The sequence below is a fragment of the Choloepus didactylus genome, chromosome 20 (assembly GCF_015220235.1).
Source record: "Choloepus didactylus isolate mChoDid1 chromosome 20, mChoDid1.pri, whole genome shotgun sequence".
Taxonomy (NCBI): Eukaryota; Metazoa; Chordata; class Mammalia; order Pilosa; family Megalonychidae; genus Choloepus; species Choloepus didactylus.
In genome coordinates this window covers 48453924-48481206 of record NC_051326.1, presented here as the reverse complement: position 1 = coordinate 48481206, position 27283 = coordinate 48453924, and the positions used below count along the sequence as shown (strand labels likewise).

At 36.8% G+C, this 27283-nt stretch overlaps 1 protein-coding gene across 4 annotated transcripts in view; it reads right to left on the bottom strand.

The window, feature by feature from the left end:
- SNTG2 (syntrophin gamma 2) overlaps nt 1-27283 on the bottom strand; it is a 509625-nt gene that overhangs the window by 143970 nt on the left and 338372 nt on the right. For all 4 annotated transcript variants that reach the window (XM_037813401.1, XM_037813404.1, XM_037813402.1 and 1 more), the window contains exons 10-11: nt 6139-6268; nt 4306-4344 (exon numbers count right to left, since the gene is read on the bottom strand). In XM_037813401.1, the coding sequence (XP_037669329.1) occupies nt 4306-4344; nt 6139-6268 (169 nt within the window). The remainder of the gene's footprint in view (nt 1-4305; nt 4345-6138; nt 6269-27283) is intronic.

The following is a 27283-nucleotide window of genomic DNA, read 5'->3' as shown; positions in this document are numbered from 1 at the left end:
ATCTACCAATATCTATCTATTTTTAGTTTTCCTTAGTTTCAGGAAAGTTTAAAGCCAAATTCAAAGTCCAGCCTTAGTCATCTGTTTTTCTCATTTGAATAGCAGCAAAATCACAATCACAGTTTTCGAGCACTTGAAATCTCTGAGGTCCTTTCACATTCCCTATCTCATTTGGACCTCACAGGCTTGGAGAAGATGAGGCAGCACTCTCAAAAGGATCTTCCACTTGCTCTTTTGGGGCTTTGGGTAGCTAGTTACTTAACTTCTCTATGCCTCATTTTCCTTCTCTCTAAGACTGAGTAAACATCTTCAGCAGAAGGCTGCTGTGAAGGATAAATCGATGTTTGTAAAGCATTTTGCCTGGTGTGAAGTGCTCAATAAATGGTAACTATGGTTATTATGATGATTACTTCTTCTGCAAAGGAAATAAAAATAAGAGTCATGGAGTATTGTAAGACTCAACCAATATACGCAAAGGAATTTGAATTCAAACACAGTGCTTTCTCCAGGGTGCTTTCCAGCTTTTTCTAGCACCCATTTGATAAGGAGCACACACACACACACACACACACACACACACACACGCGCGCGCACACACACATGCTGCCACAAAGACAGAGAATATCCTTTTTAATTGAGTGATATATTTTTAAGTTGCCTCAGGCCCTCTTAGAAATCATCAGAATATACTTGCTTTCATTATTATCAACCTTCTCAGTTAGGGGGAAGCAGTAAGAGTCTGCATTAACCTGTTGGGGACTGTTTCACGGGGTTACTTCCTTATGCTGTGTAGATGAAAGAAGGGAGGATGTGTTGAACAGGCAAGGAACGGTGTCTTCTTTCAAAGCACAAACATCTGGAGTGTTATAAAAAGACCCAAGGAGGAACCAGCACTAACCACAGCTGAATTGGTCATAAATTAACCATACTCCTGAGAGAAGGAGAGTATGGGACATTCTAGAAAAGTCACAGGCATCTGCTATTTGAAAGGATTGTAAAAATCCTTTCAAATCTCCTAGCAATCTTGCCCTCCACGGCAGATATTTTAGAACTCTTTTACTTTAAAATAAATCATTTTTCTCCTTGAGTTATTTCTTGCTTTAGAAAACTTGAAAAATAGAGAAAATTATAAATAAGAGAAATCATCAATAATTTTGTAGCACAGAGGTATTTAAAATTTTTGGTACATTTTGGTGTATTCCATTTAAATCAACATGTTTATCACACGTGTACAACTTCCTCTTTCTACAAATAGTTTTATATCCAATATTCTATTTGACTTTAGATAGCAAGAGTATCTTCCCATGTCATTAAAAAGTCTTAGATCCAGTTTTTGATGACCCTCCTGTAGCATACTTATCTGGAAATGTCATTCTTACAGTCACGGTGTAACAACTTCTCTTTTATATAGTTCCTGATAACTAACAGCATTCTTTAATGGTAGGTGAAACCAGCTGAGGCACACAGAGTTCTCCTTAATGAGGGTTTAATCTGTTATCCTGTGGGTTATACAAAGTCCCATTTATATTATACAAATGCCTAAGAGTACTTAGTACCAAAATGTGGATGAGATTCTAACACTGCCTACAGTGCAAAGAAAAACTGTATATTTTAAAGTACAGATGCAAACAATGTACAGAAGGGCAGACGCTGATTCTAAGGGTTCATATCTAATTTATATACTATATAATGTATCCTTCCTTCATCTGGCCAGGAGAGAAGTAGCCAGAGGATCAAAGTGTCATGCTGGAAAATTTGAACATAGTTCCAAATCACTGCTTTATAATTACAGATTTAAAACAAAGAGAATTTTTGAAAGCTTGTTAAGTATACTAAAAACAGTATTCAACTGCCTGAGAAACAACTTCTTAAGTAGATCTCTTTGTTCATTTAGGTGTATCAAATTTCTTAGTTCACGAAGTTATACAGGGATAAAAATAGCACCTTTTGGTATTAAGAAGCCATAAATCTGCACTCTATAATGCATATAGAATGTGCAACTTTTGGAGAAAATGTGAAATAGACCTCAACCAAAAACATTTCAAGATACACTGAGATTAGCTCTTTAATAACTCTACATGGTGAAGCTTATCTCCAATATTTCTTTCCAGTCAAACTAATTCAAGCTGTATAGTGAATTCAAATTTGAATAGAAATTTTAAGGTAGAAATATATTTCAGATTGTCTACTACAATTTATTTTAGAGACGAAGAAACCGACCAGGTTTAGATAGAAATTTGTTCGAATTATATCACAGATAATGGTTCTGTTGGGACTAGAATCCAGGTTTTAGTCAAGATTTTTTTCATAAGGTAACTAAAAGTGATACCACATAAGGCTTCATATGTGACAAAATTTCACCAAGGCAAAACCAAAGCAAGATTGTCCCACTGCTGTGATGCCTCTGACCTAAAATTCTCTGTATTGGGGATTTTGTTCATCCTATATTTTATGTTTCTATGAACTGTTATTACTCTCTCTTACTACTCAGTGATAAAGAGGAGTTAATGTCAAAAGCAAAACAAAACATGTTTTGGTTTCCAGACCAGTGGTCTTTCCAGCACGGGGAGTAATTACAAGTATACCTACTAAAATCCAAACTGTTGTGCGAACGTAATTTCAAGTCCTATGAAAGCTGCACATTCCAATGGAATGCTCTCAACATAATGGCCTCTCATATTTGTAATATATTTACTTCTTTCCAAACCATTTAATATGGGTTATGTTTTTATAGTCATAATAATCTTATAAGGTACCTTATAAGTAGAGGTCTATTTCCCCCTTATGGACTGATGTAGCAGCTGAAACTGATTCTACTGAGATGCACCACTCTCTCCTTCTATCATATCAGAAGGGTCACTGATTTATTATAAAAACAATATCATGGAATATTTTTGCTAATTTATATTGTGCTAATATAAATCCAATTTTAAAAGGGTAAGTTATTCTTGGAGACTATAACATCAATTTTAGTTAGTTCCCACCAGCTTTGCTAGATAAATTGAGAGAAGATGTGTGTTATGTATGAACTGGAAGGGAAGAGTTTATGAGAATTTTTGTTTCAAAAACACAAGGTATAGCAGGAAAATATTTTATGTATAAAATATGAAATGAATCCCATGTCAATTGGAGGATAGTTATGGAGCTATTCCTCATAAAACAGCTAACCAATCCTCTTCATTTAGCTATGTAAAACAGAAATAGTTGATAATAAATTTAGAGAATACAAGAAATAGAATTTGCTTTTAGAAGAATTTTTCTTAATTTTTCTTTTCTGATTTAAAAATGTTGACTAGAGAGAGTTAATTTAAAACACAGTCTTAATTTCCTATCTTTTTAAGTAAACATTTGCTTGGCAGAGTCTTATTTCATGAATGGCTTCAATTTTGAACTCAAATTTGAATTCAAGCACTATTTAGAGATGTTTATAAGCAGTATTTAAAGCAAATTGAACACATTTCCCTCAATTTTCTTAACTTGAGGGTCCAATGCATACTTCCTTAAGTCTATAAAAATGTAATCAGAAGACTAATGTAGTATTAATAAAAAGCTTGCACTTACATTGCAACTTAAACCATGACATTATTAAAAAGAAAAGAGAAGAATAACATAGTGGCTTTAAATTCTATTTATCTGATACTCCAACAAAATGATAATATCATATTCCTAAGCACTTATAGATCTAATAAATGGACAGTTTTTGAATTAGAAAACTAGGCATATTACAAGTTAACATTTGTTCTCAGAAAGAACAAACTGCAGAGGTTGCAGTTACTGAACAGGTAGCTATATTAATGCATCTAAGTCAATGTAAGAACACTGGCCACATAATAAGCAAACTGCCTTTGTGGAGGACAGAATCATCTAACTGCAGTAAATATTTTTCAGGTCAAAAGCCTCCAAGAGTGAAGCTTCACTTCCCAAGTAAGGAAGTTAAGATAATTAGATGATGGTTAGGACTCCAATTAATACAATTAATACAAATGTATCTCTATCATAAACTCCTCAGTGTAAACCATCATATATACACTTTTGTTTAAATTGTTTTTCCTTTCAAAATATAACTGTCCATAAATAAATCATTATGACACGGCAAAAATGAGATCAGAACTATTTGTCTTACACTATTTCCACCACAAAGGGATATTTTTTATAGAGTTAACACTGAAGTCATGTCCTCAAAACTTCAGTTTGATTTGTGCTAATATTTTGCTATCAAAAATTTCCAAATCAAATTCCAAAATTCAAGAAGGGGCTACTTCTGGAGATGTGTTATCACAGCAACATGTAAAACATAAATCCTACCTGATCACAAGGAGAACAGCATTTATTTGCCATTTTCATCTGTAGAGAGAGAGTAGTTAGGAGTCAGTACAAGTATATTAATGACATAATTTTTCAACCTAATTGGCAGATGAAATTAATTAGTCACATGGGGTGTCCTTGGAAACAAAATTTCTTTGATGATGCATTTCTTACCTGAACGCCAAATCACCAATGAGTACACACTATGGCAGCACTTCTCATAATAGAAAATACCTATATTCACATATTTAATTTATTCATTTTAGAATATCAGCATTTTATGATGGTCAAATTGTGGCACAGCACTTAAATTTCAATCTGAGAAAAATGGGGAGAATGACGTCTCCTTGACATAATCATAAGTAATTATAATTATCACATTTCACATTTGCTCCTTCATTTAATTCTTCCAACAATCCTGGTAAGAAGGTATCATTTTCCAAACTTTTACTACTGAGGAAATGGCATCCCAGAAAAATAACATGCTGAGACTATACAGTTGGAAAGTGATAGAACCTGGCTTTGAATTCACATTTCGGGTTTTAAAGTTTTTGAAGTTTTCCAACACTCCACTCTACCTACTAGAGACAATATGTGAAAAGCTCCTAGAACTGAAAGACTCTTGCTGTCATATGCATTTTTGAAAATATCAATCTAGCACTACCTGTTTTTTTTCCCCTCTTCCATCCATCTAGATATATTTGGAAAACAAAATGTCAAATCTGAGAAAATAAGATCTGAAAGAGGATCTGGTACACACCTATATAAATGAAAAATGAACACTCTTGAGGTCCATAGAATAGAAATCTAACAAATTGCTACTTCCTCAAATATTTTATCTTACTCAATCTACTTCTGTATGTCAGCTCTCAGGAACAATCTGGGTATATGAGAAAGAAGTGGATAGAGGAGTGGGGGCATGGATAGGAAGGTTCAGCTGCAGGAAGAGGTTCTGCCTGGCTGGCTACACAAGGTTCCCTTGTCCCAACCTCTTCCAGTCACCAATTTGCCACTGAAATAGGAGGAATACTGATGCAAATTCTGGGCATAGAAACTGGGAGGGAATGAGAACAATAAAATTGGTCAAAAGCAAACTTTGGCCAAGGGTTAGTCCTTACATGGGCCTCCCATAGCTGTGATCAATCAATTCATGGTCAGCATTCTGTCTGAGCAGACTCTTTCAGTGGTTGCTAAAAGTTCAGTTAATATCAATGGGATATTTTTATCCCCACCCTCAACCTCTTTTTATTCCTTTTTTTTTTTTTTTTTTAAAATCCTATTGACTTTTCATATAAATCACCCCACTCAATGGAACACAGTACAGTTTCTTTCCTGGATGCCTGCAATAAAATTTTGAGACATGATGTTTTTTGTTTTATATATATACTCATATATTTTCATAATTTTAGGGGAATTACATTCTTTAGCCCAATTAGGTTTACCCAAAATAAAAATGCTGCTTGGCATCAATGCTTCTGGATAAAATATTTTTATTAAGTTGTAATATAAGAGACACACATATAGTATATATGAGTGTATGCATGTGTGGGTGAGTAAGGGAGGGTGTGTATAGAGCAAAAGCAAGAGAAAACAAGCACTAGCTATGACATATCAAAATGTTTGATCTAACCTATACTCTTGTGTTTGCAAACATTTAAATGACTCATTTTAAAATTTTGTTTTCAGAGGTTTGATATATTGAAACAAGTACATGCTCATCTATTTTATCATTATGACCAATTACTCTCAGGTTAATAGTAAACAACAGAGATGCTAATTCTTTTTCAGGTATGAAAGCAAAAGCAGTAAGTGATGGAAAATCTCTGTGCTTACATTTTGAAGTGTCAAATCACTAATGTTTGCTGACACTGCTCGTAGCCAGTCAGCACTCTCCTGGGATGTGTAAAACTGAAGAATTCCAGTGCTGACTCCATCCAGGGCCAGGACCTCAAAAGCACTCGACCTGCACAGAGGAGGGAAAAAGCGACACTGTCCAAGAATCTACGTCAGAGTTCAGGGACATCCTAATTGACTCAAAGCCATTTCCTTGCAAATAGTGAGGAGAGCGGAGGAACAATTTTTTAAGCAGATTTAATTGCAGGATGTGCTTCTACTATAGGTTTGCTTAGTATTTATCTATTATTTACTGCAGGCAAAACCCAGCAGATAATTGTAACCATATATATGTTTTAGAGATTATATTAAATAGGTTTACTGAAATTACATTCAAAACTTTTAAGCTCCTCAATATTGAAAGCCATTTTTAGTTTAATAAAAATATGAAAGGAATTTCATATAGGAAATAACTCTTGCTCTTATACAGATTTTGGAGTTATTGTCTTATATGATCCTCAGTAAATTACTTTGCAGCCGTTTATTATAGTATTTAATCTCTTGGCACAATGATGATGGTGTAGATCAAGTACCATCATTACTGATCAGTTATGATATTTTCTAACGACACATATATTTTTGATTTACTGTACAGCTTATATAGAAGTAGTTTTGGTTTCTTTTTCATGAAAACCAAAGTGCCATAAACACAACCAAGACAATTTTGCAAAAACTAACCATGACAAATAAATACAGCAAAATAACTCTCTCTAATTCAGTAGTTATTTTCTATCATGCAAAATTTTAAAATATAATTACATATAACTATTTAGAAAAACTAATGCCATTTAATCTTCTGTTTATATATCTTAAGACTAAACTATATATAATACATGTAGCCTATGTACCTTCATCGTCCTAAGAAGATAATTGGAAACTAAAAAACATAAAACAAAATAAAGCAAACATATATTTTAAAAAATCAAGGTCCACACTAAATTATGTTTTAATAAACTTTAGATGTGAATTTAATCTACTGTTTAGTTAAGAAAGGAGGAGGATATAAGGGCAGGAATAGGAAACGAAGACATTGTAAAACAATGTTGCATATCTTGAAGCAAATATGTCAGATCAGAGTTTCCCCTGAATAATCAATCTTTCTTTTTTAAAAACAAGCATCCCTGATGAGGAGACAGTCCCACTTTAATTTGCATTGCTTAAAATAGAATGTAAGCTGGACTTACTTCTAGCTGGTTTATCTGCTTGGTGAAAAACAAAGGGTGATAAATGAGAAAATTTTTGAGCATTTGAAAAGTACAATAACTGAGGTAAAAATTTCACTAGAGGTGATCAAGAGTGGAAGTGATCTGGAAGCATTGGTGAGCCCAGCAAAATTTGCAAAATGGGAATATCAGAAGGAGAAGAGAGAGAGAAAGGAGCAGAAAAGAATATATGAAGAAATAATGGCTGAAAATATCTCAAATTTATTGAAAAACACTAACCTACATATCTAGGAAGCTCGGTGAACTCTAAGAACAATAAATGAACAGAGATCCACAACAGACACATCACAGTAAAAATGTTGAAAGTGAAAGACAAGGATAAAAGCTTGAAAATAGGAGAAAAACCTCCCATCATATCCAAGGAAACTACAATAAAATTAACAGGTGACATCTGAGTAGAAGAAATGGAGGTCAGAGTGCAGTGGAATAACATATTCAAAGTGTCAAAGAAAAACAATCAAGAATCGTATATGCAGCAAAGTTATGTTTCAAAAATTAAAGTGAAATAAAGACATCCAGAGAAATAAAAACTGAGAAAGTATATCCCTAGCAGACCCACCTTACAAGAATACTAAAGGGAGTTCTTCAGGCTAACAGCAAGTGACCCCAAATCATTACTTGAATCCATATGAAAAATCAATGGGCACTGGTAAACATAATTATGTAATTATTAAAGACGGTAGGAACTCATATCTTTTCTCTTAGTTTAATTAAAATGCAATTCTATAATCAATATGCATTTTATGTTTTATTGGGTGACAACATAAAGAAATTTAATATATGTGTAATATATTTGTCAATATGAGCACAAAGGAAGTAGATGTGAGCAAAGCTGTATTGGGGAAGACATGTATACAGATGGTAAAGTAATAATTATAACAATGTATTCTTGGGTTAGTAACATTATTGATGCATTATGCACAACAATAATACCACAAAAATGGAGAAAGCAGAATAGAGCTATATGGGTGTAAAAATTTCTATATCTTACTAGAAGTAAGCTAGTATAAATCCAAGTTGATTCTCATAAGCTAAGATGGACATGGTAATCCCTAGAGCAACCACTAAAAAAAAAAATAACTTAAAAAATATAGTGAGAAAATCATTCAAGATATTTAAATGTTTTGATAGAAATATTCATCTAACAAAAAGCAAAGCCATGAAGGAGTAATAGAGGAATAGAAATACATGAAACTCAGAAAAAGATTTAATGGAAGACATATATCTAACTATATCAATCATGTGGTTGGGTTAAAACCCAATCAAAAGGCAGAGATTGTCATACTGGATTAAAAAATAAAAGATCCAACGATATGCTGCCTTCAAGAGACAAACTTTAGATTCAAAGATGCAAATAGCTTGAAAGCAGAAGGGTGGAAAAAGATATATCAGGCAAACAGCAAACACAAGAAAGCTGCAGTGGCTATAGCAATATTAAAATCAAATTTAAAGCAAAAAATGTTACTAGAGATGAAGAGACATTTTATAAAGATAAAAGAATCAATCCATTAGGAAGATAAAACAATTATAAAAATACATACATCAAAATACATGAAGCAAACATTGAGAGAAATGAAGGATGAAATAGATAATTCAACAATAATAGTTGGAGACTTCAACATCCCACTTACAGTAATGAAAAGAACAATGAAATGGAAGACTAACGAGTAAATAAAAGACTTGAGCAACATGCAAGTAGACCTAACAGATATCTTTTCAATACTATACCCAAGAAAAACAATATACATTGTTCCTAAGTACACATGGAACAGTCTCCAAGTAGACCATATATCAGACCATAAAAGAAGTTTCCATGAAATGAAATTAGAAAGCAATAACAGAAAAATATAGGTAAACTCATATATATGTGTAAATTAAGCAATACATTCCTAAATATCCATCAAGTCAAAGAAGGTATCAAAAGGAAATCATGAAACACATTGATATGAATGAAAATGAAGATACAACATACCAAAATTTATGGTAAGCAGCTAGAGCAGTGCTTAAAGGGCTTTAAATTAAATACAGCTTTAAATTCCCATATTAAGAAAGAAAAAAACCTCAAATCAAACACCTTATAATTCTGGGAAAAGAAGAGCAAACTAAACATAAAGCATGCAGAATGAAGGAAATAATAAAGATCAGAGTGGAAATTAATGGAATAGAGTGTAGAAAAACAATAGAGAAAAATCAATGAAAATGATTTAAAGCCGTCCCTTTAGAAGAGAACAAAATTGACAAACCTTTAGCTAGACTGCTTGAAGAAGAAGGAAAACAGGGAGGGAAGGGGAGGGAGGAAAGGAGGGGGAGTAAGATTTCTTAGATATGAAAACAAAAGAAGGAGAAACAAAAAATAGGTAACCTGGACTTCAAAATTATAAACTTTTGGGCTTCAAAAGACACTTATCAAAAAAAGTCAAAAGGCATCCCTCAGAATTGGAGAAAATATTTGCAAATATTACATTTGATAAAGGATTTGAAGCCAGAATATATATAGAACTCTGTTTACAACTCAGTAATAAAAAAATTAAATAAGCCAGTTAAAAAATGGGCAACGTATCTGAATAAACATTTCTCCAAGGAAGATAGATAAGTATCCAATAAGCACATGGAAAGAGGATTGACATCATCAGTCACCAGGGAAATGCAAAACAAAACTCAAATAAGTTACCACTTCACACCCACTAGATTGGCTACAATCCTAGTGGATCCTAGTGGGATAAATCACATTACAACAAGTATGGGGGAGGATGTGGAGAAATTGGGACCCTCTACTTGTGGGAATGTAAAATGTTGCAGCCTCTTTGTTAAACAGTTTTGTAATTCCTCAAATAATTAAAAATAGAGTTATGACCTAGAAATTTCACTCGTTAGGCATATATCCAAGAGATATGAAAACATGTGTTCACACAAAAACCTATACATGAAGGTTTATAGCAGATTAATCCATAAGTCAAAAGGTAGAAACAACTCAAATGCCCATCAGTAGAAGAATGGATAAAGAAATGTGGTACATCCATATCATGGAATATTATTTAGCCACTAAAAAGATGGTGTTCTGGTACATGCTTCTAAATGGAGAAACCTTGAAAACATTATGCTAAGTGAAAGAAGCCAATCAGAAAAGACCACATATATTTTATTCTGTTCATATGAAACATCTAAATCGGCGACTATAGAGATAGAAAGTAGACCAGTCAGCTGCTTCTGGTTGGGGGGTGGGAGGGTTGAGTGATAGGGAAGTGATAACTAAAGGAAATGGGCATTCTGTTTGAGGTGATGAAAATGTTCTAAAATTGATTGCAGTGAAGTTTGCACAACTCTAAATATACTAAAAATCACTAAATTTTATACTTTATTTGGGAAAATATGGTATGGTATGTACACTATATCTTAACAAGCCTGTTTAAGAAAAAGAGAAAGTGGAAGGAGAGAAATTGGAGATGGTAAAAATATTTTTCAATAATTTTTGCTTCTATATGGGAAGGCAAATGCGGCATTAGCTGAAGGGGGCAATTGAGTAAAGTTTTTTTTTTTTTTTTTTCCCCTAAATAATTTTATATAATAGTACTTTTTATATTTATATTTCCCCTAATAAATACAAAAATGAACTCCTGCTACATGGTCTATATAAATTATCTTTTTATCTTTATCACCTTGAACAACTCCTGTAGGTTTTATTGTTCAATTAACTTTTGCTGAATTGTGCTGAGTTGACATGAATCATGGCTAATATATTAGCAACTTAGTAGAACTAACTGGCTAGAACCCAAAACACAAACTGATGCAAATTCAGATTTCAGCAGTTCATTACTAATCCACTAAGTTCTAAAGCTCTAGCAAGTCTGTCCCTCTTGTTCATTGATCTCCAACTCTTTCTATTTTGGAGAAGAATTTTCTTACCTTGTCCTCATTTTCATATTCATTATACTTGCCCTCAGAAAAACATTTGATAAATAACCAAGGTATATCATTTCAAGTGACATTATTGTTGTGCGCATTCCAAAGTACTTTGACCACTGAAAATGCCTGAGAATGTGTTTTATAGAAATTATTGACATTCCACAGAAATTAGGTGCTTAGTAAATACTGAAGAAATTTAACATCTATATTTTTTCATCTAAGTACTCATTAGTTCTCATTAAGATGAGTGCTAACTAAAAACTGAATCACTGTCACCATTTCTCAGTTGTATACAAAACCAGGTTGTCCTGAATTTATTGTTTAAAAAAAAAAGCTGGATCAATTAGGTTATTATTGACAACAGATAAGCCCCATGGCTCCCAGAAATTAGAATTCAGATATTTTTAGTCACTTTTTCTGTTAAACATACAAATCAAAGTACCTCAAATTACACGTGCATATCTCGATTAACACCCATAAATTAAGTATGTCTGGGCAAACAGCATCCAGATCCATAAAGAGACTTTTAATAGTATCCCAACAATCCCCTTAGGTTTCCCCTCCCTCCAACTTACCCTTCCTCATCAAGGGTAACCAACACTGTGACCTCTAAGTCTTCATATTGGTTTTGCCTATTCTTGAACTCTATCCTAATAAAATTGTAAGCACTCTTTTGTATTTGGTTTCTTTCACTCAACATGTCTGTGAGATTCATCCAAGTTGATGCACATAATTATAGCTCATTCACTCTCCTTGCTGTATACTCTTGTATTGTAAAACACATACAAATTTATTTATGTTTTACTGTTAGTGGACATTTGAGTCATCTCCATTTGGGGATGTTATAGATACTGATGCTGTGAACGTTATTATACATGTTTTCTTTTTTTGTCACAAATATAGGAACACATTTCTATGGAGTATGTGTCTAGAAATGGATCTGCTAGATCATAAGTTATATATATGTTGAGCTAAACTGTTTTCCAAAGTACTGTACTGTCAGGAATATATAAAAATTTCAAATGTTCCTTATCCTCTCCAATATGTGGCATTGTCCATCTTTTTCCATCTTTACCATTCATGTGTGTACATAGTGGTTTTAATTGCATATCCCTTTTTATATACATATATATTTAGTAATTAATTAGACAAGTTACGCGATGATTCCTGATCCTCAGGATTAGCAATATATGTGCCAGAATATCCAATGCATTGCTAATTAACAAGGGAAACTCTCAGAATAATCAACACTGTAATCACTATTAAAAAATGTGTGGTGAAAAATGGTAAAGCAGTTTGTGAGGGAGAAAGATAATGGGCCTTGGCTCCATTCATGACTATTTGTTATTTGTGTGACATTGAGAAAGATATGTAGGTTTTCATCAAAGAAGAAATGTTGAATCCTAGAAGCTCAAGGCACATGGGATAGACAGTTGTGTATTACCATGAAAAGGGATGAGGCTTGAGTCACAGGTTCTATGTTTTAAGTCATAGAACATTTATGTTTTAACTTTATGAGAAAGCTGTCACCCAACTTCTGAGAGTGATTTTCCCATCATGTGATGGTCTTCAAAATGCCAAGTGTTTTACAGAATAGACATATTGGGAGAAACAAATGGGATGACATAAACAAAGATATATGTAAACTTATAGGTACTCAACAAACATGATTAAATAGTCAGAAAAGTTATCTATCAAAGCAAGCAATGAAAACTTCATATTATATGAACAGAATTGGTGGAAGTTGTTGGTATAAAAGTTAATAGGGGAGGCAGGGCAAGATGCTGGCATAGGGATGTGTGGAATTCAGTTGGTCCTCTGGAACAACTAGCATATAGCTAGGAACAACTAGTGAATATTCTGGAACAACTGTTGGAGGACATCTATGACTGGACACACATCATACATCAGTCTGGAATAGGTGGAAAGGCTGAGATCACAGCATAAGAACTATACGTAAAGCTCCCCACACTGCAGGCCTGGTGCCCCTTCCCCACTGGCATGACAGGTGGAGCTGACAGACTTCCCTGTGGGAAAAAGAAGCAGACTACTAGGAGGAAGGGAAGGTAGCTCAACCAAGCTCCAACTGCAGTTTTAGTTAATGAATTTGGACTACCGAATACAAGCTATGAGCACTGATAAACCTAGAGCAAGCAGGAAAGGAACCTGAGGTTTCTCCCAGCAGAGAGGAGGTGGGGCAGACGGAAAAAAATACATAACTAAATAAAAATAGAGTCAGCTGAGCTCAGAATACTGCAAAAGCACTGTGTGCCAAGAAAAGGGGCACACAGAAGCAGGCAACAACTCTGGTTCTTGACTGGTAATAACTGGGACACTGGGGACTGACTCTGAGAAGGGGATTTCTTCCTTTTTTCCTTTTTTTTCTCTCATTCTAAGTAGCTCATTAGAGAAAGACTCAGGCATTTTCAATTGTCAGCACTGATCCAGGCAAAGGTGGAGTTAAGATAGTTAGAGAGACAAAGGAAGAAGTCAAACGTAGGAGATAAATACTGAAAGGGATTATTTTTCCTAAGAAAAAAGGGAGGTGGGGTCCAGCTCAAGTGCCTGCACTCCCTCAGAGAATTCGGACCCTAGGGCCTGGGGAAAAACAAACAAACAAACAGAAAGAGCTTAATCTTGGCTTCTGACACCCTCTGCCCCTGGCAGGGACAGAGTCTACTGAGAATTAAAGATTATGCACCTCTTTATGCTGGTGGGGAGCTGTGGGCTGACAAGTGCCACCTGCTGGGTAGGATAGGAAAAGCAGAACATCTAGAGGCCTCACAGGAAAGTCTAATAACTTTCTAGGTCTCATCCTCAGGAAACTTGATACTGATTACACCCTCTTCCTGAGACCTGGGCCCTTCTGGTCTTGGAAAACCTTATTGGGGTAATCAAGGAAACCAGATGCCTATAAAATAAAAAATTACAAGTCATACTAGAAAATACAAAGATATGGCCCAGACAAAGCAACAAACTTACACTTCAAAAGAGATACAGGAGTTGAAACAGCTAATCAAAGATCCTGAAACAAATATGCTAAATCAATTCAAAAGTCAAAATAACAAGTTGAAGGAAGATATGGCCAAAGAGATGAAGAAGATTAATAAGACACTGGATGAACATAAGGAAGAACCTGAAAGTTTGAAAAAAAACAATTGGCAGAACTTAAGGAAACGAAAGGCACAATAGAAGAGATGAAAAACAATGGAGATATACAACAGCAGATTTGAAGAGGCAGAAGAATGGATCCAGGAACTAAAGGACAGACCATCTGAAATCCTACTCAAACAAGAACAGATAGTGAAAACAATGGAAAAAATATGAGCAGGGTCTCAGGGAATTGAATGACAACGTGAAGCACATTATTATACATGTCATGGGTGTCCTAGAGGGAGAAGAGAAGGGAAAAGTGCAGAAATAATAATGGAGGAAATAATCATTGAAAATTTCCCATCGCTTATGAAAGACATAAAATTGCAGATCCAAGAAGCTCAGTGTACCTCAAACAGAATAGCTCTGAATATACCTATTCCAAGACACTTAATAATCAGATTATCACATGTCAAAGACAAAGAGAAAATTCTAAAAGCAGCAAGAGCAAAGCAATCCATCATACACAAAGGAAGCTCAATAAGACTATGTGCAGATTTTTTAGTAGAAAGCATGGAGGCAAGAAAGCAGTGACATGATATATTTAAGATACTGAAAGAGAAAAACTGTGAACCAAGAATTTTATATCCGGCAAAACTGTCCTTCAAAAATGAGGGAGAGTTTAAAATATTTTCAGATGAACAGATAGTTAGAGAGTTTGTGAGCAAAAGACCTGCTGTACAAGAAATAGTAATGGGAGCACTACAGGCAGCTAGGGAAAGACAGGGGAGAGAGGTTTGGAGAAGAGAGTAGAAATGAAGACTATCAGTGTGAGTAAAAACAGAGAGAGAGGGTGAAAATAAAATAAAATAAAATAAAATTTGGCATACAAATTACAAAAATCAAAACATCATACAGTAGACATTACATTGACTGAAATTAGCCAGAAACAAAAGGGCAGGTACTCTATGGACTCACTTATATGAACTAAAATTGAGTGAAATTTGAGAGTTAAAGATGAAAACACAGATTATCAGGAGATAGAAATAGGTTAGAAATTGGACATTTGATGCTGAAGGAGTACCTAAGGGTAAACAGGATTGACTGTATAGATCCAGAAATGGATAGCATAATACTGAGTGATGGTAACACAATGTTGTAAGTACTCTGCACAAAGATGAGGATGAGTACGATTGAAAGAGTAAGGCTAGGGGCATGTATGACACAAGAAGGAAAGACAGAAGATAAAGACTGGGATTGTATAACTTAATGAATCCTAGAGTAGTCAGTGATGGTGATTAAATGTACAAATATAAGAATGTTTTTAAAAGAGGGAGAACAAATGAATGACAACATTGAAAGGTATTGAAAATTGCATGGTACAAAATACAATCAATGCAAACTAGAGTCTATAGTTAATTGTAGCATTTTAAGATACTTCCATTAATTATAACAAAGGCAAGATATCAAAGCTAAGTGTCTATTAAGAGGGGGTTATAAGGGAGTGATACAGGATTATTGGTGGTGGTGGTGGTGTCTGACCTTTTCATTGTATTTTACTTTATTTTGTTTTTCTTCTTTTATATTTTTATTCTTCATTCTTTCCTCCTTTTCCTCTTTCTTTGAGGAAGAAATGGAAATGTCCTCATATAGTTTGCGGAGGTGAATGCAAAACTATGTGACGATACCAGGAATCATTGATTGTTTACTTAGAATGGATTGTGTGGTGTGTGAATAAAACTGTAAAAAAATAAACAGAGAGATACAAGTGCTGGAGAAAATGTGGAGAGAGGGATGTACCTATTCACTGTTGCTAAGGAAGCAGAATGGTGCAGCCTTTCTAGAGGGCAGTGTGGTGGTTCCACAGGAAGCTAACTATGGGGTTTCCAAATGGTCCTGCAACCCCGTTATAGGGTATACTTGGAAGAACTGAGAGTAGGGACATGAATGGACATTGCACACTGGTGTTTGTGGCAGCAGTATTCATGATTCGCAAGGGATGGAGGTGACCTAAGGATACATCGACTGATAAATGGAATGGTGAACTGTGATGTATACATACAATGGAATACTGAGCAGCAGCAAGAAGAAGTGAAGTTGTGAGGTATGCACCTAGGTGAATGGACCTTGAGGACAGTATGTTGCGTAAAATAAGTCAGAATCAGAAAGATAAACATTTTAACGCCTCACTAATATGGACTAACTATAATGTGCAAACTCTGAGAATTGAATCTGTGGGCATAGTTATCAGGGGAAGGCTTATAGTAAAGGTTCCTAGATTGTAAGCTCTTACGACAGTCACATCCACTCATGACTTGTAACGGTTATTACTAAATTCTGAGATGATGAGCTGTTTGTGTATAACCCTGGAAACTTCAGGTATCTGTGCGACACCTGAGACTCAGCCCGAGTTTGGCAACTTTGAATGTCAGCATTATACCCTATACAGCAAATATTAAAGGAGCTGAAAAAGAGATCAGACTTTAATTAGAGATATGAACAAAACGGACTTGGTTAGGACAAGGTAAACCAGACTAAAGGGAAAAGGATGATATTGACTGTGTTTTAAAACTTCAACTTCTATGTGAGACCAAAGGAATTGATGTATATTTGGTGGAAAACCTATATTTTCTGTAGCATGCTATATAATTTAACTTGTATAGTCAGTTTATTCAAACACCATAATTACATGTAACCCTGAATATGGGTGAGATCCAGTTGGTTTCTACAGGTTAGCGGGAAGCCCTGAAACATCCCAGAGTAATCTGGGCAAAAAATAAAAATGTATTGGCAAAGCCCCCTTGAGGGACTGGGGAAAAATGGGAATATTAAACTTCCCCACCTGGGAAATTACTAATATTCTTGCAAGCATTGGGGACTACCATTTTAGTAGGCCAAGCCCTCGATCTTAGGGTTTGCCCTTATGAAGCTTATTACTGCAAAGGAGAGGCTAAGCCTACTTATAATTGAGCCTAAGAGTCACCCCACAGAGAACCTCTTTCATTGCTTGGATGTGGCCTCTCTCTCTAAGCCAACTCGGCAAGTAGACTCACTGTCCTTCCCCCTCTAGGTGGGACATGACTCCCAGGGGTGTAAATTACCCTGGCTACATGGGACATGATTCCCAGGGATGAGCCTGGACCCAGCACTGTGGGGTTGAGAAATCTTCTTGACTAAAAGGGGGGAGAGAAATGAAACAAAATAAAGTTTCAGTGGATGAGAGATCTTAAATTGAGTCAGGAGGTCATACTGAAGGTTATGCTTATGCATTTTATAGATATCTCTTCTTAGTTATTAGTGTATTAGAAAAGCTAGAAGGAAATACCTGACACTGTTGAACTTCAATCCAGTAGCCTTGATTCTTGAAGATGATTATATAACTATATAGCTATAAAGTGTGAATGTGTGATTGTGAAAACATTGTGGCTCACACACTCTTTATCCAGTGAATGGACAGATGAGTAGAAAAATGAGGACAAAAAGTAAATGAATAATATGGGGAAAAGGTGTATGAGATATTTTCGGTGTTCTTTCATCCTATTATTTTTCTTCTTATTTTCATTTTTATTTCTTGGAGTAATGAAAATGTTCAAAAATTTGATTGTGGTGATGAATGCACAACCATATGATGATACTGTGAACAACTGATCGTACACTTTGGATGGTTGTATGGTTGTGGGGAACTGAGTCTTCCATGTTGCCTGAGGCATATCTGGGGTGGTGGCTTAGAACGCTGAGCTGCAGGCCTGCATAGAATGCCATGCAGGCCCGCCCTGTAAAGATGTGTGTCTTGTGACTACTATTGTCTTAAACCTAGATTGTATTCACCTGATGTAAACATAAGTATCTGGTGGGCTCTCCCCCACCTGAGCACCTTTAGCATATACACCTGATCTTCTGAAATAAATAGCTGTAGCAAGGCTGCATTGTCATCCACTTAGCACGAGATGCAAGTGGGCCCCCTGCTCCCTTAATTCTTAGCTTTGTGTCCATATCTCATTCCTGCGTCGCCCTGTCAGCAATAAGTGGCGCCCGAACAGGGACTTAAGAACCGGACCTGGTTCCTGACAGAAGAATCGCTTGAACGAAGGAGGTACAGAGGCGCTGGAACTCGGGTGGAGGTAACGGCCGTGTCTGTATGCGTTCCATTGTAGAACGACTCCCGAGCATTATAAGCAGGGTAATGGGTAATGCTCAAGGACACAATAAATATGTTTCCTGTATTTCCCTCTTACGGCAGCTGCTGCAGGCCAGCGGTGTCAAGGCACAGGAAAGGCAGGGATTTTTCTCACAGAGGCTCTGCAGGAGCCGCACCCTATGTGTACTCTTCCAATTCATGGGCATAGCTTTACTGGGCTTATAGATACAGGTGCAGATGTCTCTATTATTAGTCAACAACATTGGCCCCAACATTGGCCTTTGCAAGAGGCACAAATTACTGTTGTGGGCCTAGGCTCCCCTCAGGGACTTATGCAAAGTGTTCATATTTTGCCTTGCCTTGGCCCTGAGGGACAGAAGGCCACTTTACAACCTTATGTGGCTGCTCTGCCTCTTAATCTTTGGGGCAGAAACCTACTTGAACAATGGGGTGCTACTGTACATATCCCTCCTCCTAGTGGAGTGTACAGTATTCAAAGCCACAAAATGATGGCAAATATGGGGTATGCCCCTAGCTGTGGGCTTGGCGTACATTTGCAAGGTACCCCTTCACCCACCCAAGTCTCACCAAAATGTGACCAATTTGGTTTAGGATATAAACCTTTTTAGTGGCGGCCGCTGTTCATTCGCCTCCCCAACCTGTCCCATTAGTATGGACTACAACAAAACCAGTATGGGTAGAGCAGTGGCCGCTTACAAAAGAAAAATTAGAGGCTTTACATGAATTGGTTCAAGAACAACTGTCCTTGCAACACAGAGTCTTTTAGTCCTTGGAATTCTCCTGTATTCCCAATAAAGAAAAAATCAGGAAAATGGAGACTGTTAACTGACCTAAGAGGTGTTAATGCTGTCATTCAGCCCATGGGACCTTTACAACCTGGGCTCCCCAATCCTAGCATGATTCCTGAAAACTGGGCTTTAGTGGTCATTGATATTAAAGACTGTTTCTTTTCCATCCCTTTAGCTGATCAAGATAAGGAAAAATTTGTTTTTACTATTTTGTCCCTTAACAATAAAACCCCTTCTAAATGATATCAGTGGAAGGTCTTACCATAAGGTATGCTAAATAGTCCTACAATATGTCAATATTATGTCGACTGTGCTTTACAGCCTATCTATTTAAATTTTCCTAAAGCTTATATAATCCATTATATGGATGATATTTTGTACTCTGCACCTCAGGAGACTGAAGTAGAAGCTTTGTTCTATGCTGTTCGAAAAGCTTTACAGGATGTAGGATTGCATATTGCTACTGACAAAGTGCAACGTACTTTACCTGTACAGTATTTGGGTTCTAGTATCAATAGACTTACAATTCAACCCCAAAAAGTAATACTCCGCAGAGATGCTGTTACCACCTTAAATGATTTACAAAAACTACTAGGGGATATTAATTGGCTTCGCCCCAAGTAGGTATAGCTAACTATGAGCTCTCCAACCTATTTTCTCTCCTTTGTGGAGATTCTAAATTAAACAGCCCTAGATCTTTAACTTCAGCTGCAGAGAAGGAATTACAATTAGTGGAAGCTAAAGTTCACCAAGCTCAGATATCCCGTGTTGATCCTACACAACCTTTATCTCTACTTATCTTTTCCACTCCCAAATCCCCCATAGGCTTGCTTTTGCAAAATGATAAGCTTGTAGAATGGATCTTCTTGCCCAATTCTTCTGTAAAATCCATTTCCCCTTATCTAGATCTCTTAGCTACTTTAGTTGCTCAAGCCAGAAAAAAGGCAAAACAACTCAATGGTTTTGACCTTCATTTAATTGTGCTCCCTATAACTGCTAAAGTACTCTTAGTTATTTTGCAACAACATCTAGCCTGGCAAATTGCTCTAGCTGACTATGTTGGCCAGGTGGATAATCATTATCCAAAAAATAATCTTTTCCAGTTCATTCAACGTACACAATGGGTACTTTATTAATATGGGGAAGAGGTTATGCCTGTGTTTCCCCAGGTGACGGACGAGCACCACTTTGGATACCGGCCCGACCACTGAAGCTGTACCATGAACCCAGCAAAGAAAAGAAAATTCCTATGGGACGTCGAGCCACCAGTGATGCAGTTCCAGGGTCTGACACTGAAGACAACAGTGATCGGACCAACACCCCGAACTAGGGAAGCCCGACATCCAACTTGGGGGCAGATAAAGATATTTTATCTCTGGCATGTGCTCATTCTGAAAATTATACCTATTGGGCTTATATTCCTAACCCCCCATTGCTGCAACAAGGCAACAGTGCGTTCAGTTTTCCCTCCTCCTTATTTTGGCTGCCTGGGTCCAAACCATTGTTGGGCATGGAGGCCACGGGGCATAGGCTGTCAAGGAGACAAAACTAACCCTCTTGGGGGGCATTGCCCCTCCCTTACATCACCCTGTATGGCCCTGGAGGATGGCTGGTTAGCCAGAGACGGGTAAGATTCCTCAGGGAAGGAACAACCTAAGACAGGCACAGTCTCAGAGGGGCCATCAGGAGAAAACTTGGGGGCCAACAGAGGTGGGGCACAGAACCTCACCCCCCCAGCTTTGTAAGGGTCTGAACCCTCACCCCCTTTTAGGGGAGGTCTCCTGCCCCCATGGCTACTTTGTTTCCCACGCCCGGCTCAGTTCGGAGCCCCAGTGGCAGACAGAGACCTGACCAGCGGCTAAAATAAAAAGGGGGATATGTGGGGAACTGAGTCTTCCATGTTGCCTGAGGCATATCTGGGGTGGTGGCTTAGAACGCTGAGCTGCAGGCCTACATAGAATGCCATGCAGGCCTGCCCTGTAAAGATGTGTGTCTTGTGACTACCATTGTCTTAAACCTAGATTGTATGCACCTGATGTAAACATAAGTATTTGGTGGGCTCTCCCCCACCTGAGCACCTTTAGCATATACACCTGATCTTCTGAAATAAATAGCTGTAGCAAGGCTGCATTGTCATCCACTTAGCACGAGATGCAAGTGGGCCCCCTGCTCCCTTAATTCTTAGCTTTGTGTCCATGTCTCATTCCTGCGTTGCCCTGTCAGCAATATATGGTGTGTGAATATATCTCAATAGAAGTGCATTTAAAACAGCTAAAAGATGCCAACATAATATTAAAAGATAGTTCAAAATGTATTTTGTTATAGAAGGCATATTAGTTATAAGTGTCAATTATAGAAATTATTATGCATGACTAATTACTATGTTACTGCTAATACCATTCAGATTACTTTTGAGGTGTGTACTTCCTCAGTATTTCACTTATATTGAGTTTAGGCTTCTCTACAGAGTCCTTCTCTATGTCTCACAGATGGAATATGGCTTCATGATGCTACAGTCATAGCACCTATGCAGGCTTTTCAGGTTCTTATTCAAGGTCATTATGAAAGTTAAAATTCACAGAATATCCATTGCTCAGATCCCAGCATGCTGTATGATAATCATACATTAGATTTTAAAGATCAGTGATAAATGCTATCCTAAGCAAAAGGCAGTGTGCTTAGTGCCATTTTCCTTAAAGAGAAAAATAAAATCTTATATATTTCTAATAAGTGAAAAACTCAAGAAATGACAATATCAATACTTTTGAAAAGCATACCTCCTTTTCCTTGATTTTCTCCACCTTTAGGAAATTTTTGAATTTCAAAGAGAACATTGGGAACATAATTTCACACCACGAGGGAGTAAATAAATTCGCAGTTTTCGGCTAAGGGAAATAAATTTATTTCAATAAAGTTCAAAGTATCTTAATTTAGTAGAACATTAAAGAACTGAAAATTAAGCTCTTATCTCTGCATTTCATTTGTAGGAGAAATGACTGTGTGGGCTAACCTCCTTGTTCCCATTTAGATCTATCCTTTGCCCCTTTCCATTCAGCATCTGGCTTCTGACTGGGTTCAGACAATGTGTGGCACATTTCCTCTACCCATGACCACAGCTCCTGGTGGGTACTCATCCCTGCAGCTACTGTTCTCACCTGATGCTGGTAAAACTGTCCTCTTCTTGCCCCTGCAGGCATGGAACCTCGGATGCTGATGGTTCCCTCCACCCTGCCCACACCTCTGTAAGCTGTACCTTCATTGAACAACCTTTAGAAATCACCACTTACAGAAGAGATCAATCACTTTTAAAACCCCAAACTTAGACGCTTAATAAATACCCTATGGTAATGGCCATTCTTCCAACCTCCTACTGCAGTACCTCCCCAAAATATGACTCTAAGAGTGGAGAATTTTAATTGGCACTCAAAACTTCAATGTTAGGGAGAAAAAGACTCAATGTTAGAGAAAGAGAACTTAAAGTATATACACAATCTCTTAAACAAGTGGTTCACTTTTAAAGGGTGAATACATTCAACTTTAAAAATTGTAATAAAATAAGCCTTTATCTATAAATTATGGTTAATGACCATGCATTCATGACCACATATTACAAATTAATGACCCCACCTTGTCATTCTACTATAGATTTTTTGCTACCACTTATCTCTTGAAACCTGTGCAGTAACTTGCAACAAAGAGCATGCTTTCATATATGCCTCTGTTATCCTTAACTCTGAGCCTACATGTTTTAGAATCTGAAGGATAGCATGGATATTTAATGTAGCTCATGATTGAGAATTATGAGCATTATCTAAACAAAATAAGAGGAAAAATGAGTATATTTTTCAGAATTTAAAACACTGTCAAATTTTTTGCATATTATAATTCAACTGTTTCTGTAGTGGGGATATTATTCTACAGTGTAAGCCAGAGAAACATTTTCTTGCTAATATCCCTATTATGCAGTGGCATTTCTATGTATTTCATGTTAAATATTAACAAACAGGGCCCATTTAAATTCAAGCACCATTCTCCATGTATGCAATTTGTTTATTAAAATGTCATTATCGAGAGTAGAGAAGATGGTGGCATAGAGAGGAGTGGAAGCTAGTTATTTTCCCCTGGAGCAACTAATAAACAACAAAGAACAACTAGTAAATGATCTGGAATAACTGATCATGCACCAACCTGGATTGGGAGGAATGCCTGAGATCTCAGCCTGGAATCTGTGAATAGAAACTGCAGATCTGAGCTGGGAGCCCCAAGCCCCCATGGCAGCAAGAATGGCAAAGCCTCACTGTGGTAGAGAGCAGCACTCTCTGAACAATCGAATATACCTCAGTCCAGTTCAAACTGGGGTTTTAATTGGTAAACACGGACTGCTCAATGCAAGCTGCAAATCCCCAAGAGACAGAGGCTTTTAGTGATGACTGACCTTGAAGAGCCAGGAGAATCCTCTGTCTTGGGAGGGGGAGCCCAGAGGACCAGGTGCTGTCTCTGACCAAGTGAGGCTGGGGGCTGTGGACTGGCCCTGAAGCGGGGCTTTCTGTCCCTTTCTCTCTGTCTCAACCTGAGTGGCTCAGTGGAAAAAGCCTCAGCCATTTTCAGTTCGCAGCGTTCTGCAGTGGAGAAAGCCTCAGCCATTTTCAGTTTGCAGTGCTCTGATCCATACAAGGGTGGAGATAGCAGAATCAGAGAGACAAAGAACCTATCTGAATGCAAATGAAAACTCCCTAGGGGGTGTATCTTCCCTAAGAGGAAAGAGGTGGGGCTCAGCTCTACTACCCACCTTCCATTCCGGTCACCCTCCTTACACTAGTCAGGAGCTACAGACTGACAGGCACCACCCAGGTTAGGAAAAGCACAGTGGCTTGAGGCCTCACAGGGTGTGTCAACCTTCCAAGACACACCTTCAGAAAACCAGATACTGAATATTCCTTCTGGGACCTGAGACTGTTCTGGTCTGGGAAAATCTGATTGGGGTAATCAAGGAAAACAGATGCCTAGACAACAGAAAACTACAACCTACACTAAGAAAAACAAAGTTATGGCCTAAAGGAATAAACTTATACTTCAACCGAGATACAGGAATTGAAAAATTCAAAAAGTTTAGAGAAGATATGACAAAACAGATGAAGGTAAAAGAGATGTACATAAGGTAGAAATAAAAAGTTTGACAAAACATCTGGCAGAATCTATGGAAATGAAAGGCACAACACAAGAGATGAAAGACACAATGGAGACAGACAACAACAGATCTCAAGAGGCAGAAGAAAACACTCAGGAACTGGAGAACAAGACACCAGAAAGCCTACACACAAAAGAACAGATAGAGAAAAGAATGGAATAAAACGAGCAATGTCTCAGGGAATTGAATGACAACATGAAACACATGAATGTACATGTCATGGGTTTCCCAGAAGGAGAAGAGAAGAGAAAAGGGGCAGAAGCAATAACAGAGGAAATAATCAATGAAAATTTCCCATCTCTTATGAAAGACATAAAATTACAGATCCAAGAAGTGCAGCATACCACAAACAGAATAGATCTCAATAGACCTATGCCAAGACACTTAATAATCAGATTATCAAATCTCAAAGAAAGAGAGAATCCTGAAAGCAGCAAGAGAAAAGTGATCCATCACATACAAAGGAAGCTTGATAAGACTATGTGCGGATTTCTCAGCAGAAATCATGGAGGCAAGACGGAAGTGGTGTGATACATTTAAGGTACTGAAAGAGAAAAACCACCAACCAAGAATCCTATATCGGGCAAAACTGTCCTTCAAACATGAGGGAGAGATTAAAATATTTTCTGACAAATAGACAATGACAGAGTTTGTGAAAACGATACCTGCTCTACAGGAGTGAGAGGTTTGGAACACAATTTTGGGAGGCAGTAGCACGGCAATGTAAGTACACTGAACAAAGATGACTATGGATATGGTTGAAAGAGGAAGGTTAGGAGCATGTGGGACACTAGAAGGAAAGAGGAAAGATAAAGACTGGGACTGTATAACTCAGTGAAACCTAGAGTGCTCAACAATTATGATAAAATGTATAAATATGTTTTTTCATGAGGGAGAACAAATGAATGTCAACCTTGCAAGGTGTTAAAAATGGGGTGGGATTGGGGAAAATGCAATCAATGCAAACTAGAGACTATGGTTAACAGAAGCATTGTATTATGCTTCCTTTAATATAACAAAGGCAATATACCAAAGCTAAATGCATATGGGGGTAGGGCACAGGGGGACGGTATGGGACTCCCGGCATTGGTGATGTTGTCTGACTCTTTATTCTACTTTAGTTTAATGCTATCTTTCCTTTTGTTGCTTCCTAGCTCTCATGTTTTTCTTTTTTTTCTCTTTCTGTTTTCTTGTTCTTTTATCTCTCTACCTTCTTTGACTCTTCCTCCTGCTTTGTGGAAGAAATGGAGATGTCCTTATATAGATAGTGGTGAGGGTGGTGAATACATAAATAAGTGACTATACAGAGAACCATCAATTGTTTACTTAGGACAGAATGTATGGTGTGTGAGCAAAACCGTCTTAAAAAAATGGGTTGATGAAGAAACATAGAGGGCACTATATTGAAATAAGTCAGACATGTAAGGACAAATACTGCAGGATCTCACTGATATGAACTAATTATAATATGTAAACACATAGACATGAAATATAAGTTACCAGGATATAGAATGAGGCTAAATAACGGGGAGCAGTTGTTGATTATGAGCAGAATGCTCAACTAGGGTGAACTTAAATGTTTGGAAATGAACAGAGGTGAAATGAACAGAGGTAGTATGTTGTGAGAATAACTAACAGTGCTGAATGGTGCATGAATGTGGTGGAAAGGGGAAGCTCAGAGTCACATATGTCACCAGAAAGAAAGCTTGAAGTTAAAAGATGGGAATGTATAAAACAGTGTACCTTATAGTGGACAATGTCCGTGATTATACAAATATTAGAAATCTCTTTCATGAAACAGAACAAATGTATGACACTATAATTGGAAGTTGATAATAGAGGGGCAAATAGGGAAAAATATACCTATTGCACACTATACTCTACAGTTTGTGGTATTTTAACATTCTATCATCAACAGTAACAAATGTACTATACCAATACTATGAGTCAGCAATGGAGGGGGGTGGTTAGGGGTATGGGAGGATTTGAGTTTCCTTTTTTTGTCTTTATTTCTTTTCTGGAGTAATGAAAATGTTCTACAAATTGAAAAAAAATTAATTGTGGCGATAGATGCACAGCTGCACGATGGTACCATGGGTAACTGACTGCACACTTTGGATCTTCAGATAATTGTATTGTGTGTGAAAAATCTCAATAAAAAAGAAAAAGAAAGTCATTATTACCAGAAAATTCACAGCACAAATAAACTATTCACTTAGACACACAAAAGTTCTGCAGGTCAAGAAAAGGAAGAAAATTTCTTCTTTGTGGTGACCAAAAGTGCAACTTAGTATCATCCTTTTGCCGTTTCCTTTTGCTTTCATGAGAACAAGGTGTGTAACTTCCTAGCTCCTTGCCTTTCACGTAGCAGATACTTCAGAGATACAAAAATGAGATTGTTCCATCCAAGTCATGCTGAAGCTAGAGGATTGAACAACTAAATGTGACTTTAGTGACCCTCTAAATGCCTCCCTTTGAATAAAAAAAAGGGAATGAAACAAAACCTCTAAGGATCTTAAACACATTCATCATGTTATTATTCTTTGAATGTGTATGTGTTTATTTGTTTTCCACTGGTATTTACTACCAGACTATAAGCTTTATGAAAGCAAGTATTTATTGTGTTTTGCTCATTTCATCATGCCTAGCATCTATGATAGTACCTGGCAATAAAAACAAGTGTGCAAAAATATTTGTTGCATGAAAAAATGCTTGAGAAAATCCAGTATGA